The sequence below is a fragment of the Mandrillus leucophaeus genome, unplaced genomic scaffold (assembly GCF_000951045.1).
Source record: "Mandrillus leucophaeus isolate KB7577 unplaced genomic scaffold, Mleu.le_1.0 Scaffold443, whole genome shotgun sequence".
Lineage (NCBI taxonomy): Eukaryota > Metazoa > Chordata > Mammalia > Primates > Cercopithecidae > Mandrillus > Mandrillus leucophaeus.
The window spans coordinates 1628174-1642067 of record NW_012104732.1 but is presented as its reverse complement, the minus strand read 5'-3'; the positions used below and the strand labels follow the sequence as shown (position 1 = coordinate 1642067).

Below are 13894 nucleotides of genomic sequence, written 5' to 3'. Positions count from 1 at the left end.
GTAGTGGAAAGAAATTCTCTCTTTTAAAGCAGGACTCATAACTTACCAGTTGAGAAATGCACAGTTTTTTTTCATAAGGACTGTGAGGCATTAAGTAAAGGGAAGAGAGAGATTTTAAAAACCTACCCTTATGTATACTGTCAAAAGATATTTTTTCCAAAACAGTTGTAATGTATGGAAACATTTTTTAAAATGTTCAGTTATTTCTCCTGTACCTCCCTTAAACAAAGACTTAAGGCAGCTTGTAAAGGTAAGATATATCCAGAGAATATAAAGTAGAAGTAGGTGACATTTCTGGGAATTGGTCTTGAGGAAATAAGGATATGGGCCAGATTGAGCAATAAGGATGTTTACACAGTGGCGATGTTAAGGTACAAAATTGTGAACTGGCCAAATGTCTAAAAAATGGGTTAAATCAACAATGGTATGTCTGTGTAGTAAAAAACTGAATCACTAACAATGCAATGGAAATACATTTTTTGACATACGGCTTTTTTTTTTTTTTTTTTTTTTTTTTTGACAGAGTCTCGTTCTGTTCCCAGGCTGGAGTGCAGTGACGTCATCTCGGCTCACTGCAACCTCCGACTCCCTGGTTCAAAGGATTCTCCTGCCTCAGCCTCCTGAGTAGCTGGGATTACAGGCACACGCCACCACGCCCAGCTAAGTTTTTATATTTTTAGTGGAGACGGAGTTTCACCATGTTGGCCAGGATGGTCTTGATCTCCTGACCTTGTGATCTGCCCACCTCGGTCTCCCAAAGTGCTGGGATTACAGACATACAGCATTTAAAAAATTATTTATAATATGTGAAAAATGCAAGTTACAAAGCAGCTGCTCAGTATGAGCCCGTTCTGGGAGCAGTGGGGAGAGGAGCAGTCGTATTGTACAGGTTTCATTGTGTTCTCACTGGCTCTCTGCTGATTTTTACTGTCTCACTTTGGCTCATCTATTTACCTTACCTGTAGTTTCTAAATTTTTTTGAAGTGTTCATTACTAAGGTAATTTTTCTTTTTTCTTTTTTCTTTTGAGACAAAGTCTTGCTCTGTTGCTTAGGCTGGAGTGCAGTGGCTCAATCTCCACTCACTGCAACCTTGGCCTCCCAGATTCAAACCATTCTCCTACCTCAGCCTCCTGAGTAACTGGCATTACAGGTGCCCGCCACCATGCCCAGCTGGTTTTACCATGTTGGCCAGGCTGGTCTTGAACTCCTGACCTCAAGTGATCTGCCTGCCTTGGCCTCCCAAAGTGCTGACGTTACAGGCATGAGCCACTGTGCACAGCCTAATTTTCAACAGAGGTTTTAATTTTTTTTTTTTAATTTTAAAAGAAAAGACCGAGAATAAAATGTACAGGTTTTAAAGGTAGAGGCGCAAAAATGGAGCCAAAAGCGAATCTAAAAAAAAATCTCTTTTCCCCAGTAAAGTTCATATGCTTGCTTGAGCTGGGCCACCTGTTCATCTCTCAGATTTTAGCAGCCAAAATCAAGAAAGAAACCTAATCATTTAAAACTGTTCACAGAGTCTGCAGTAAATGCAAACTGGTAGCTCAGGAGGACAAATTTTTCTGATGTAAAACTACAAAATAAATACAATAAGTAGGGGAAGAGGTATACAAGTTCCTCTTCCTCCTCTAAAATGAAAATGGAAATGGTGTATTTTAACTTCTAAGAAAGTCTTCATTGAGCACAAAGAAGATATAAGGACAGTATGAGTTAGGTGCCATTTTAGCATAAATAGTTGAAAAAAGTGGGTATCTCCCTATTGCAGTGTGTGTATGTGAGTACGTATTTATGGTGACCAGAGATGAACAGACTTTCCATACTCTCTGGGATTTGACAATTGTCCAGCGGGAGGTGGGATTGTGTAAAGTTCCAGAAAAGCACAAGGATAGAAGTAGAGACGCTTAACTTAAGACTTTTCAAGCTCCCGAGCTGACATGTTACTGAATCAAGTTTCAGACACTGAGTAACTTGGGATCCATCACTTAGGTTTTGACCAGGGCCTCCTAGTCCATGAATCATCCAGAATGATGTACATGAGTTTACAGGTCCTCTTTAGCTGTAAAATCCTATCATTCCAGACCACTTCTTTTTTTATTCGTTAGTTCCATGTCTACATAGGTATTGTTGAAAGTACTGCAGAGTTGGTCCTTTCCTGAATTTCTTCTGAAAGATTGTGTTTTGGCCCCTAAGTATTTTATACTGGTCTTGATGGAGTATAAACTCAGTGTTTTGTTTATTATTGTGTACCATAGACTGATCCAGGGGCTGAGGATGTAATGGTGAACAGGACGCAATTACTGTTTACATTCTATTGAGAATGTAACAGAAAAAAACAAGTAAAGAACCAAATAAAAAAGATAATTTCAGATATTGTTAACTGCTATAAAGAAAGAAATCAGGGTAAGGGAATGACCAGTGGTATTGATTGTGGGTTGCATTAGATTGAAGCGGTTGCATTGAAGCTGAGATCTGAATGATGAAAAGCTCTGGGAGAAGAGCAGTCCTGGTAGAGGAAACAGCTGTAGCAAAGGCTATGAGGTGGGGCCATGAGCTTGGCACATTGAGGTGACAGGAAGGCCACTGTGTGGAGCAGAATGCATGTGGTCATTGATGCAACCAGAGGTAGTCAGTGCTCAATAGTATAGGCCTTACAGGCCATCCCAAGTAGTTTTGGTTATGGTCTAAATGCAATGGGAAGCTACTGGAGAGTTTTAAGAGAAGAGGTGATATGAACTAATTTGCACTTTAGACAGTTCACTTTGGCTGCTGGTTGAAGAATGGACATCAGAGGAATAAAATAGGAAGCTGGAGCTCTGCTACTTGAGAGGGGGTCAGATATGATGGGCCTGGGACTAACAGAAGAAAAATTGTTTCAAGTCACCTGGTCTAAATTGCCTTCTTTTGTAGGTGGTACAGTGGTGATCTAATCCATGTATTTAAATGAACAGAAACACTGCAGTGGATTGGTTTTTGATTCTTTGTTTAGATGTTTAATTTAAAAGTAAACCCTTACTAGTCTAATTGTACAGTTGAATGAAATAAAGGTGGTCTTTTTTTGATAAAGAATATTTATATTACAAATGACTGGATCTTCTAATTTCTCAGTCTTGGCTAACATTCCTTAAAATTAAAAACGGTCTTACACTTCAATATTTTTATTTTATATGTAAAAATAGGTTATAAAGTGTCTTTTTCTGTTTTATGGATTTTTAATCTTGTCATTTTTGGCATTTTAATTTTAAAAACTGGTTAAATATGACATATTTAAAAGTGTACATTTTGCGTCTTTTAGAACTCTTCAGATGCTGCCTTTGGCAAGAGAAAAGGAAAGTTGCTTTCGCCTCTGATGACTGAACTAACATGAGGGCTGAAGTGTGCAGCACATCCGTGAAATCCTAGACAGCTGTACCAAATCCCACTCCTTTGCTAAGAGCTGAGCTGAGTGACAGGGGACTTTAATTAGAGCAGCTTTTAGGAGGACTGAGAAAATGAAAAAAAAAAGTACACTTGGCTGGATTGGCCTGATTTGTGTTCTGACGTGTCTCTAATTAAATCATCACTGTTTCTTTCCTCAGGGATCAACGAGCAAGGGCTGTATCGAATTGTGGGGGTCAACTCCAGAGTGCAGAAGTTGCTGAGTGTCCTGATGGGTGAGTGCGGCAGTGGCTCTGCTAGACTGGTCCCTGGGTGGGGGGCCCACTCTGAGAAGTCACCAGGTCTGTGAGTAGATACAGTCTGTGGCAAAGGAATCAGGGTATCCATGAGCTGTCACCCAGAAGTCAGCTGCCTCATCAGTCAGTTGTCATGGCTTCAGGCGCTGCTGGGAAAGGTTCTGAGTAGGACTGGACAAAATAAAAAATGCCAGGGCCCAGACACCACACCCTCTCTGTCTGTAGGTTCAGCGCTTCTGGTCCAAGTGGTACTTGTCACTCATGTGACTGCCACACCCTACTCTGTCTTTAATAGCTCATGACTCCCTCCATTCTCTTTTGGGGCAGGTATTTAGTGGGACACACCCACTGCCCAAGGAAAGACATCATTCTGGGCTCCAGAGGACCTCAGAGTTCATGTTCCTGATACTGAGCAGGTGTCATGTAATTCTCAGATAAAATGTATATAAGCAGATAAATCTTCTGATCCTCTTTGCTTCTAGATTTCAACTGAATACTTGTCACTTGAGCAGCAGAACCCCGTTTGCCACTGGCTGATACAAATATAAAACCACTGACTCCAAATGTGCAGTATTTGAATCAAAAGCCCATGAGTCCATGAGCCAAATTTGCTTAGGCTGCAGATTTCCTGTATTTTTAGATATGAGTGCAGCCAGCCTCCATGAGTCACATGGATCTAAATGGCAAACAGATCAGATTTCACAGAGGCTGTTATTCCTCCCCATGGAAGCCCTAGCTTGTAGAGATGGACTATCACTTGGGGTACCCAGCTCAGTGTTTTGAACAGGGACAGTTCTTGTGTTAGCATTTGTAATTTATTTTGCCATCCCACTTTCTAAAAATAGCTTTCTTATGTAAAGAAATCTCTTCTGTCATGTTGGCCAGAATGACTGTCTTCACCTCTTTTAGAGAGAGTCATTCACTTCTTGTAACCAAAACCCTATTGTATTGCTACTTAGTGTGAGATCTGTTGTTTGAAACTATGATTATTTGTGTGGTGCTCTAGCAACGAGTATCTGGGTTTTTTTTGTTTGTTTGTTTAAGATTTGATATATGGTTAGTTTTTATAAAAATTGAACTTTTCATTTTGAGATAATTGTAGATTTACATGCGGCTGTAAGAAATAATATAGAAATCCTGCGTACCACTTACCCAGTCTTTTCTAAAGGTGTAACATCTTGCAAAACACAATTTTAATATCACAACCAAAATATGGGCATTAATTTAGTCAAGAGGCAGAACATTTCCATCACTAAAAGGATTCCTTGTGATGTTGTACAAGCACATACCTCACTTCCCACCTTGCACCCTGTGTCTGACCCCTGGCAATCAGTAATCTATTCTCTATTTCTATAATTTTGTCATTTCAAGATTATTATTTAAATGAAATTATACAATACAGAACGTTTTGGGATTGGCATTGTTTTTCAATCAGTGTAATTTTCTCAAGGTTTATTTTCGCTGTTCCATGTATTAATAGTTCTTTTTTATTGCTGAGTAATATTCCATTGTATGGATATACTGCACTTCGTTGAACCATGCATTTATTGAAGGGCATCTGAGTTGTTTCCAGTTTGGGGCAATTATGATAAAGCTTCTGTAAGTTTTCATATATAGTTCCTGTGTGAGCGTATGTTTGTTCCTCTGGGATAAATGTCCGAGTGTGCAGTTGCTGGGTTGTATGGTGATAGGCTTAATTTTTGAGAAATACTAATATAAAGAAGAATTAAGAGTCTAGTATCTGTCAATCCTTAGTTTTTCATTTCTGACCAGAGCTGCAAACATTTGTGGGGTGTCTGCTGCTTAGAACAGATGTCAGGTACTAGAGATTAAACTTTAGAAAGAGCTGTTTCTTTTCTGTAAGGAGTCCTGATAGGGTGAAATATGTGTGTGTATGAAAGCTGTAATGTAAAGTATGATATTTGTGCTTAATATGTGCTGGGTCTAGAAGATTGAGTAGTGTAGTGAAGGAGAGAGTAGAAGAATAATTCCAATTCAGGAAGTATTCTGAACAAAGGGTCTACGGTGGCTACAGCAAAGGGTATTGATTCTATGATTATTATTTTAATATTTCTGAAAGACAGGCCAGGCGCAGTGGCTCACGCCTGCAATCCCAGCACTTTGGGAGGCCAAGGCGGGCAGATCAGGAGGTCAGGAGATCGAGACCATCCTCACTAACACGGTGAAACCCCATCTCTACTAAAAATATAAAAAATTAGCCGGGAGTGGTGGCAGGCACCTGTAGTCCCTGCTGCTCTGGAGGTTGAGGCAGGAGAATGGCGTGAACCCGGTAGGTGGAGCTGGCAGTGAACCAAGATCACGACACCGCACTCCAGCCTGGGTGACAGAGTGAGGCTCCATCTTAAAAAAAAAAAAAAAAAAAAAAAAAAAAATTCTGAAAGACTTTCTTGAGGCTGGGACAGGAGGGTTTTAAAGTTGAATAGCTAAGGTGGTCTCTTTTGTTGAGGAACTTGAATATTGAGCCAAGGTGTTTGGTGTTTCTTCTATAGGAAGTAAGAAACTATTAAAAGTTCTAAATGGTGGGATTATATCCATTATGATGCTTTTACACACAAAAGTGTCAAGAAGATAATTCAGAATAGTTTACAAGGAAAAAAAAGCATTTATTTGCTCACATAACTGGTGAATCCAAGACAGAAACATGGCAGAGTCAGGGATGCCAATGATGTCTTTACTTTTGCTAGATCCTTTGCCCCTTCCTTCTTCTGGCTTCTCATGTTCTCTGACCTCTTTTGGGCTTGGTGTGGCTTTGTTCTCCGAGGGAGTGTACCAAACAGGTTCAGCCTCTGCAGTCCTTGGAGCCTGTGGTCACTGAGAAGAGAGTGCCTTTCTTGGCCATGTTGGCAGAAGGCTCCAGTGAGGACTTTGCTTGGCTAGTATGTGACCATTCACATGATTCGTTTCTCAATCTCAGACCAGTCACATGGCCCACAGCAGATGGCCTGGATCCTCTGCCTGTGTTGGGGGATATGGGGGACGGGGTGGAGGGTTGGGGTGGGGACGGGGTTAGTCCCTGAAACCCAGTCGACTGAACAGGATTATTGATAGGATGATGGAGGGGTGCTTTCCTGAAATAATGGCTGCGGGTAGCTTTTTTAAAAAAAGTCTATCTAATGCAGATGTAACAATATCAGATTCTAGCATTAGGAGCATAATCTTGGCTACAATGTGGAGCATGTATTTGATTATGGAAAGACATGGAGGCGGAAGATGGTTGTAATAGATTAGGTAAGGCAAACCCTATCAAAGACTGAACCAGGTGCTCTGAAGTCAGGAAAAAAGGACAGACTCAAAATGAGTATAGAGAGAGAATCAACAGGACTTTTAACCAACTTGATATGGGGGAACAGAAGGGGCAGAGAGATTTCAAAGATGACAGATTATTATGTAAGATGACACTAATGAAAAGAAATATGACATTTTAGACTGCTTTGCTAATCTAAAAAAGAACCACTTTAGCTCAGTTGTGTTAAGCAAAAGAGTGGTTATGAAAGGATCTTGTTTTTATCACTTTTCTTAGTGGCCTTCACACAAGATATTTGTCTTGTTCTCTTCCTTGGTTTTCCTGGGGATAGAGAAAATAATCATGAACATTTGAGAAATGTCATGAAAAAGTAATAACTAGCAGCTGAAAGTCACGAGGGCAGCTGCCTCTGCCAGGAGGACATTACAGATAGACTGGAATCTAATCTGAGATCCAACCAGAGCTGCGAGATGACCACAGTGCAACATCTAATTGAAAGTTGAGAATGGTATACATGATTCTCCCTAGCAGTTAAGTAAATTTGAATACAAAAAAAAAAAAAAAAGTAAGTTTAAATCTCTCAGTTACAGAATCACCAGGGCTCCAGACCTGAAGGAGGAGCTTCATCTTCTCTTTTGTGAACACGCCCTCAACTTCATCAATTCTTGGTACTGGTAGTGTCTGGGCTAGCCAAGAGTATAAAATAAACATGGCGCCCGTGCTCCAAAACCTTCCCCTGAGATGGCTGGGCCGAGTGAACCTTTCATTAACTATTTCTTTATTATAAATTCATTGGATGCTTATTATGTGCCAGGTACTGTGTAAGATTTGGTTTATCTGTCCAGGGCTCTCAAAAGTGGAGTAGTATGTTTTGGTTATTGAAAATATGGCTGGTCAGGCATGGTGGCTCACGCCTATAATCCCAGTACTTTGGGAGCTGAGGCAGGTGGATAACCTGAAGTCAGGAGGTCGAGAGCAGCCTGGCTAACATGGTGAAACCCCATCTCTACTAAAAATACAAAAATTAGGCTGGGCGTGGTAGCTCACACCTGTAATCCCAGCACTTTGGGAGGTCAAGGCAAGCGGATCACCTGAAGTCAGGAGTTCTAGACCAGCCTCACCAACATGGTGAAACCCTTTCTCTACCAAAAATACAAAAAAAAAAAAAAAATTAGTCAGGTGTGGTGGCACATGCCTATAATCCCAGCTACTCGGGAGGCTGAGGCAGGAGAATTTCTTGAATCTGGGAGGTGGAGGTTGCAGTGAGCCAGGACTGCTCCATTGCACTCCAACCTGGGCAACAAGAACGAAACCCCATCCCAAAAAATAAAAAATAAAAAAATTAGCCAGGTATGGTGATGTGCACCTGTAGCCCCACTACTCAGGAGGCTAAGGCAGGAGAATCCCTTGAACCCAGGAGGCAGAGGTTGCAGTGAGCCAAGATTGCACCACTGAACTGCCAGTTTGGATGACAGAGCAAGACTCCATCTCAAAAAAAAAAAAAAAAAAAAAAAGAAGGCTGAGAATTAAGTAAAACCAGAGACTTTTTTGGATTACTTGGAGTTTATTTTTCGCACTCTTAATACATTGGAGGACTTTGGGTTGGAAGAGGACTATAAGAGCCAGCGCTTTGAGAATGTCTTCTTTGTACTGATCAGGATTCCTTAAGAAAGCTTGCTAAAATTCCTCATAGCAAGTGCAGTGTGGCTTTGTACTAGTGTCCTACCAAGAGCTACTCTTGATCCCTTCCTCCTAGCAACAGAAGTCATTAGTCTTTGGAGAGTGAAAAGGACTCTCAAAGACTTGCAGATTCCTAGAAATAGAATACCTTCTGTGTGTCTGGGGGATTTCCCCCCTGAATATTAAGTAAAGATAAATCTTTCCAAATTTTAGCCCAACTTTTTTGTCTATACTATTTAATATATTAATCAGCTATATACTTGTTCAGTGTATGTCTGTCTCTCTTCCTGTCTCTCAGTACATATTTTAAATAAATTTTTTCCTAATGAAAAGTTATGAGTGGTCATTGTGAAAGTTTGGAGGAATACAAAAAGTAGAAGAAAATAACAGTTCTATAGACTAGAGTTAACCTTTATTAACTGTTTTGTCATATGACATCAAAATGTTATATTATTACCTTTTAAATTTAGTATGGTATAATATACTATAATAAATATAGCAGTATGTTTACAAAATTAAACTCACTGTGCAGATATTACAGGTTTTATTCATGTAACACTATAGAGTGTCTATTGTCACATGTCATTCAAGTTCTTCTAGAGTATGATTTTCTTAGGCACTTATAGCATAGATGCTCTATAACTTTTTAATCAGTCCCCTGTTCTTGGATACATGGGCTAATTGCAATTCTTCATCATTCTAGAAAGCACTCAGGTAAACATCCCTATGGAGGCAGGACAGAGGGTAAACATCCCCCTTGAGGCAGCAGAGATTAAGAGCATGCATTTTGAGATTAGACAAGTTGCAGTTCCACTGCTTATTTCTTTGACGTAGACAAATGATTCACACTGGTCTAGTCATCTATTTCCGCATCTATAATAATGGCTCCTGCCTCCATAGTAATGTGAGGATGGAATGAAAGGATGCCTGTGGGTTGCTGAGTCCAGAGCCTTCACATGTTAAATATAAAATGTTAGCTGTTATAATTTTTATACGCATCTTTAATTATTTCTTCTGGATTTATTTTAAGATGTTGAATTGCTGGGTCAAGGTATGTACATGTTTTCAAGGCTCTTAGTTGATATTCCCAAGTTTGTAGTTAGCAAAGTCTGAGGAGAATATCCTGTACCCCACATCTTTGCCATGCTGTGTATTGCTGTTTTGTATATAAATTATAAACATTTTTAAAAGTACATTTTTAAATTTAATTTTGCATTTCTGTAATTTTGGGTAAGGTTGTACTGTTTACATGTTTATTGCTGATTTATACTACTTTTGTTGAATTGCCTGTTTGTATTCTTAGCCTGTTTTTCTATTGGTATGTTGTTCTTTTTCTTTGAAAAAATTTTTTTGTTTTATTTTTAATATTATTATTATTTTTCCTGCTCTGTTGCCCACGCTGGAGTGCAGTGGTTTAGTGTTGGCTCACAGCAACCCCTGCCTCCCAGGTTCAAGTGATTCTCATGCTTCAGCCTCCTGAGTAGCTGGGATTGTAGGTGCATGCCACCATGCCAGGTTAACTTTTGTATCTTTTTAGTAGATTCCGGGTTTCACCATGTTGGCCAGGCTAGTCTCGAACTCCTGACCTCAAGTGATCCACCCGCCTTGGCCTCCCAAAATGCTGGGATTATAAGGCGTGAGCCACCGCACCTGGCAGTGTGTTCTTCTTTTGATTACAAGACCCTTTTAGATCTATAGGCTATATTTTCAATATGTTTTTTCAGATTATTATTTGTCTTAAACTTTATGGTGCATTTGTTTTTGTTGTCTTATGAATATTTTATTGAGATGGGGTCTCACTCTTTCACCCAGATGGGAATGCAGTGGTGTTATATTGGCTGACTGAAACCTCCACCTCCTAGGTTCAAGTGATTCTTGTGCCTCAGCTACCTGAGTAGTTGGGACTACAGGTAGTCCACCATGCCCAGCTAATTTTTGTATTTTTAGTAGAGATGGGGTTTCATCATGTTGCCCAGGCTGGTCTCAAACTCTTGAGCTCAAGGGATCTGCCCACCTTGGCCTCCCAAAGTGCTGGGATTGCAGGTGCGAGACACCATGCCTGGCCTATTTTAAATTTTTATGATATCCAGTCTGTTATCTTTTTTTCTAAACAAATTGTGCCATAAAAGACCTTCCCCAGGCCAGGTGCGGTGGCTCACACCTGTAATCCCAGCACTTTGGGAGGCTGAGGAGGGCGCATCATAAGGTCAGGAGTTTGAGACCAGCCTGGCCAACATGGTGAAACCCCATCTCTACTAAAAATACAAAAATTAGCCGGGCATGGTGATGCACATCTGTAGTCCCAGCTACTCAGGAGGCTGAGGCAGGAGAATTGCTTGAACCTGGGAGGCAGAGGTTGCAGTGAGCTGAGTTGTGCTGTTGCTCTCCAGCCTGGGTAACAGAATGAGACTCTGTCTCAAAAACAAACAAACAAACAAACAAAAACCCTTACCCAATCTAGAATGACAAAAACCTTAATTTCCCTTAAAATCCCTGTCATGCAAAATGGAAACTCTCCTTTTTCCTCTAATACTTGTCCAGTTGACTGGTATCCATATAATGAGTCATTTTCCCCTTTCCACTACTTTTATATATCACCATGTAATCATTCCTTTATACATATTGGGGGCCATTGAAGGAGTTTGTATACATATTTTTCTAAAGGCAAACAAATCTCTTTACTGTTTGTTTTTCTATAATTCTCAATATTTTAAACACACCGACATTTTTCACCTTTTTAATGTTTAATTTTTCTCCCGATTCTTTACATTCTAGCAAAAATTCTCAAACTTGTCCCCCATCTCAGTGTTACTCATTTAAAATTATTGGGTCGACTGTGATTATTATTTTGCTGTTTACAATGCATATTTTAACTTTTTGTAATTGGATTTTCCAGTGTCTTTATTATCTTATTTAACTCCTTTTATTTCTACTTTTCAGCTGTAATCTTTATTATTTCGGTCTGTTTCTTGTTTTATTTTGTTGTCTTAGTTTCTGGCATCCATATTTTTTGAATTTTATTTATATGACAGAGCAGGTGCTGTCTGAATTATTTTTCAGAGTGCTTTGATCTCTGTATTTTTTGACAACAAATATTTTATAGGAGTTTATATCTTCTGTTTAATCAAACCTTTGCTTTTAAACTCACTGTGGAGATTCTCCTTGTTCTGCTATTTTCCTGAATGCTATTAGAATCATTATCTTACATGATGATTGGAGGGCTATTGTACATGATTTGAGCCAACTTTCTGGTATTCTTAAAGCTTTCATTTAGTGGACCTCTAAGCCTGCATTGATTTTTCCTGGTTTTGCTATTTGGTCATGGTCCTGGGAGAAGCCGAGTTTACTCCTGGGTAATCTGAGGCGTGCTGTGGTTCTTCCCTCATGGCTGTCATGTTTCTTCTAGGGCTCTCCTGAATTCACTTGCCTTGATATAAAAGGACTCCTCTCCACTTCTGCTCTGCAGTCTGATTTCATTGCCTGGATTGTAATCTCATGACAGCTCTGGGTGCCCCAGAAAGTAGCCCCCAGTAGTGTGTGTGCTGGAGTGGGGTTGGGGGGTTGCAGCATAGCCTTTTCCCCACACCCCCGGGTGGCTTGGGCTAAGTTTTTGGTGGGCAGAGGGCCACTACCTATCACGTTGTTTCCCTAGCTGAGTTTTCCTCAGGCCTTCATCTGAGCTTTGCCTAGTGGATATCCTGGTGGCAGGAGAATGTTGACTGAGAGCCTAATTTTCTGTGCTATTAAAAATTTGTGTTCCTTTTGTGTGTGTGTTTTTACCATGATGGTAAAGGACTGCAAATTCAGCATCACTGTTTTTCTCATCCTGTAACCTTTTTTGTTCTTCTTCTTTTTTTTTGAAACCACATTTAAAGCAAACTTAGTAAAACAGAGAACACAACGAAGGTATTATAGAACAGTGCTGTAAAGCACAGAATTATAGTAACATGCTTCCCCCACTTACCTCAGACCCAACTGTGAATTATCCTCCCTTACTCTGGGACCTTGAATGTCTGCATTTCTTTTTTCTATGCCCCTTATTTCCTGTACCTTTCCACAGAGTGGCATAAATAAAAGCAATCAACAACTTCTTTCTGAAGAAATCAAAATGCTTTATGATGATTTCTAAGACCTAAAGGCTTACATAGGATTGAGTGGAAACAGCTCAGACTTTGAAGACTGTAGACCGCTGGAGTAGGGGAACCATGAGAAGAGCAAACGTCCAATTTTGTCTACCAGTAAAGGGGAGCAGACCAAGGATGACAGGACCAGAAGATGATAGACTACTTGGATAGAGGATTGATCATTCTGGGAGCTAGCAATACGGCTACTAATCATGATCCTGAGTCCCCAAAGAAGAGACACACAGATGGAAACTCACCTCCTCCTCTGCTGCAGCCACCATAACCTTTGCCTGTTGGGATGCTTCAGGCAGGCCCTCATAAGACTGGGGCTTGAGCCAGTAAGAGCTTTTGGATCTCAAAACAGAAGGGACTGTTAGAAATAGGATATGCACATAAAAAACTGGCATTAGCAGTTGCCTCTACCTTTGCATGTATATGTCTTTTTTTCTTTGAATTCTTAACATGTGCATATATTACTTTCTCACTTAAAGAGAGAAAAACATTAATTTGCATACAGTATAATGTAGTATTAGGAAATCTGAGTGTACATAGGTAACTTTCCTAATGATTTCCTCCGAAGTATCCTTCATTTTGTCTGCAGCACAGTGATAGACTAGATGACTCTTGGGACTGATCCAAGTGTGACATTTCTAAGATGTTCTCCTCTTATAACCACTGCTTCCAGTCTGTGTGTTCTAGTTTTCTGAATTCATGTGATAGTAGGTTCAGGAGGAAATAACATTCATTCTGCTTTCCCCACATGATGCCTTTAGTACACTGGATTGCTCCTCTAGTTTAGATCTGTTTTCCTGAGCAGCAGTGGTCAAGGGACATGGTGGAGAGAAAGGTACTGAGTTCTAAAGAAGAGTGTAAATGATGTCTCTGCAGCATATTCAGATGCCATCAGGAAGCTTCTGTATGTGAGGGGAGCATCAGGAGGGAGGTGTGGAAATCAGCAGCACTTTCTGAAAATGGTGTAGCTTGGGAGGCTGTATTCAACTTAGTTTGGATTTTAAATGAATTAAAATGGATGTGCTTGAGTTATGAGCCTTGCCTCATCAGTGCTATAAAAAGCCCTTTAGCCGGGCTGTAATTTGACTCTCCTCTCTAATGTTACGCAATATTCCTATGGTTACAGAGCCCGAATAAGTGG

At 40.1% G+C, this 13894-nt stretch overlaps 1 protein-coding gene across 3 annotated transcripts in view; it reads left to right on the top strand.

Moving 5' to 3' along the window:
- The window catches only part of ARHGAP26 (Rho GTPase activating protein 26), a 488449-nt gene that overhangs the window by 292512 nt on the left and 182043 nt on the right, over nucleotides 1-13894 (top strand). For all 3 annotated transcript variants that reach the window (XM_011994161.1, XM_011994160.1, XM_011994158.1), the window contains exon 14: nucleotides 3577-3651. In XM_011994161.1, coding sequence (XP_011849551.1) covers nucleotides 3577-3651 — 75 coding nt within the window. The remainder of the gene's footprint in view (nucleotides 1-3576; nucleotides 3652-13894) is intronic.